The 2897-nt window shown below is 34.0% G+C and overlaps 1 protein-coding gene across 1 annotated transcript; it reads left to right on the top strand.

Annotated features, from left to right (window-relative positions):
- Nucleotides 1–506: 506 nt before the first annotated feature.
- Nucleotides 507–2305, top strand: LOAG_14208 (hypothetical protein; the record flags this gene model as incomplete). The annotated part of the gene is made up of 5 exons (XM_020448776.1): nucleotides 507–818; nucleotides 903–1051; nucleotides 1554–1707; nucleotides 1779–1919; nucleotides 2081–2305. The coding sequence occupies 5 exons, from the start codon at nucleotides 507–509 to the stop codon at nucleotides 2303–2305; spliced, it is 981 nt and encodes a 326-aa protein (XP_020301105.1).
- Nucleotides 2306–2897: the final 592 nt, after the last annotated feature.

The following is a 2897-nucleotide window of genomic DNA, read 5'->3' on the forward strand; positions in this document are numbered from 1 at the left end:
TTTTATATATAGGCGGAAATAGCGAGTAAGACAAATTCTCAACGCATAATTAATAGCCACTAATGAAATACTTTGAGAATAAATTTATGGAGTAAGGTCAAAATGCTTGAGCATGCGAGAACTTGCGTTCTATTTCTGACAGCATTCAGTCGGGAGATTCTTCAGTAACTACTTCCGGTAAAATTGGGGTACCAGAATGTGTTGTTTGCCTTTGTGCTGCAGATTTGGAAAACTATTGTCTGGAAGCATGTGGACATTATGCCTGCAAATCGTGTTTAAATATGCAAGTAAATTGTTTTCCGAGTATCTCGAAATTAATTCTTCGTAACACGTTCCATGTTTGTTAGATCTTAATTGTGAAAAGTAGCAATACAGCACTGTCATTTAGCTTTTTTGAATTGTTTTTCATACTATCTTTTTTCATCTTTTGCTTTATATATTTTGAAGTTTATCAGTTATTATAACTTTCAACCAGTGTGATATTTATTATAATTCGAATATTAGGGATGCGTTTTAAATCTTCACTTATTCCTGTTGAGGATTATTGCATCTCATTTAATCTCCTTTTATATGCTCAATTCATTCAGCTGAAAACATCAATTGAAGCGCGTGATTTTCCGATCGTTTGTGTTGCTTGTGAGAAACCATTCACGTGGTTAGATTTGGAAGTTCTTGTGCTTGGAGACATAGATCGCAATAAAGATGAAGACCCTCAAAGGTTGCAGTTATTATCAGATGCATCTTTGGCTTGTTTCATTGAACGTCACGAACATCTCTATAAACATTGCCTCACTCCTGATTGTCGAGGATTGCATCATGTTAGTTATTTACATTCCTTTTGGTTTTTTATCACAAGCTGTTACGCTGTTACAAATTTTTTAGATTATTTTAACAGTTTTAAGGTCACAACCGATGCTGGTTTGGGCCAATGTAGATTGTGTGGTCGTATACAGTGCACTAGATGTGGAAAGGAGAAACATGAATCAATGACATGTGAGGAATACGCAAGGATAAGAGTAAACGCTGATGAATCAGTGAAGAAATGGATAAGGTACGTTTCATTTCGCATTTTACTTTGCTTACTCTAATTTTGTGGCTTTCATGGGTATTTTTCTTTATATGCTAAGGCAGATTTGTAATTTCGGAATGTTCTAATCTTTAAACATATTTGGAGGTGAGGTGGTATTTCAAACGGAAATTAAATGATGAGGTATTACTGTCAAGTCAGGCAATAAAACTTGGCAGAAAATGTGTAAATTGACAGAATGAAAAGAATCTAGTTGTAATTACCAATAACATGATGATAAGTGGAACTTCACAACGGGCGTTATGGTGCTCTTTTATGAGTTCCTTTCAAGAGATCGGTACTTAATCTTCCCCGATGTGCAGTTTTGCCACTACTGCCTGAAGGTATCAAATACATACTTATAGATTGGTGATTTGCAGTGAAAATCTTACGATACAAATGATCTTTATGCTTTTTGTCAAATATTTGTTGACTGTGTTTGGTCCTAAAAAAGATTCTTATAGCTACCGATAATACATCAGTTTAGAGAAGATCAGACAAGACGACGAATATGCCCAAATGTAAACTGCCAGACTATCATTGAAAAGTTCGGAGGATGCAATCACATGCAGTGCTCGCGATGCAAACAACATTTTTGCTGGATTTGCATGTTTTCTGTGGGTTGTCATATGCTCATATGTGTTTGTTCCGGAAACATGGATTTGCTCTTTATTTGGTCATTTTCTCTCCATATTCGACATGGACTTTACAGGCTGTAGAAAGCAAAGAAATTTATGCTCATATGGATGCAGAGCATGGTGGATCAGGTGCCGATGTGCATGAATTGTTGGCGGAAATGGAAAATGATCCTTTTGTTCGTGAATTTATTGAGAGAGAACATCCGGCGCTGTTGGTAAGTTCTTCAAAAGTTAATCCTGTATAGCATTATGATTTTTTGCTACGTGATCATTTTGATCAAAAAAAAGAAATGTTTGTGGCTTCATGTTCGCCATTTTCAAATATTCATTAGTGTTGGATTGGATAAACGACTTGAGAGGAGCTGTGATTTTTCAGTTAGATCCAAGGTTCAACTTTGGCGAGGAAGCGGAATTTTGGGTAATGCCTGATGATGCTAATGATGAGGCACAAGTACTGATAGTGAATGACGATGAAAACTTTCTCGAATTCGAGCAAGAATTGAATAGATTTCTTATTGAAGAAATAGATGAGCCAAGTGTTGGCTTCGAATTTCATAACGATTTTGAAGAGGATGAAGATGGGGATGCCAACATTGTTTGAACCGATTGATTTTTATTTCACCATAATATTTTATAGAATTTCGGGATTTCAATTGTAATATTTATTATTGTAAGTAATACATAGTAAGAAGTTCCAGTACTATTTTGCTGTTGGTGAAGTAATGCATTTTTCAGGTTTAGTGGTGCATTTCTATGCGCTTTCATCAAAACCGTATCAACTATTTGTTATTTTGTTCTTTTTATTTTGACCTGCTGTACACAGATATTTGCCCGTATTCCTTCTTTATGTAACGACTTGTTCATTTGAATTCGATAATTAGATTTTAGAACATCACTGTTAATTTATCTTCGCCTATAAAATGTGTTTAGATACCTTTAAAGGTGAAACTTTCCCGCATAGATCGCTCGCTTTATTGTACAGATCTATAGGATGCCATTCCATTCTGGAAATATTTTTGTCACCTTTATGGATTTGTGACGGAATTGCTTCTGTTTTAAAATTTCACCGGTTTGAAATTTAAGAATATATGTTTTTAACTTTCAATTTCATTTATTCATATATATATATATATATATATATATATATATATATATATATATATATATATATATATATATATATATATATATTA

Source organism: Loa loa (genome assembly GCF_000183805.2).
Source record: "Loa loa unplaced genomic scaffold supercont3.11, whole genome shotgun sequence".
NCBI lineage: Eukaryota > Metazoa > Nematoda > Chromadorea > Rhabditida > Onchocercidae > Loa > Loa loa.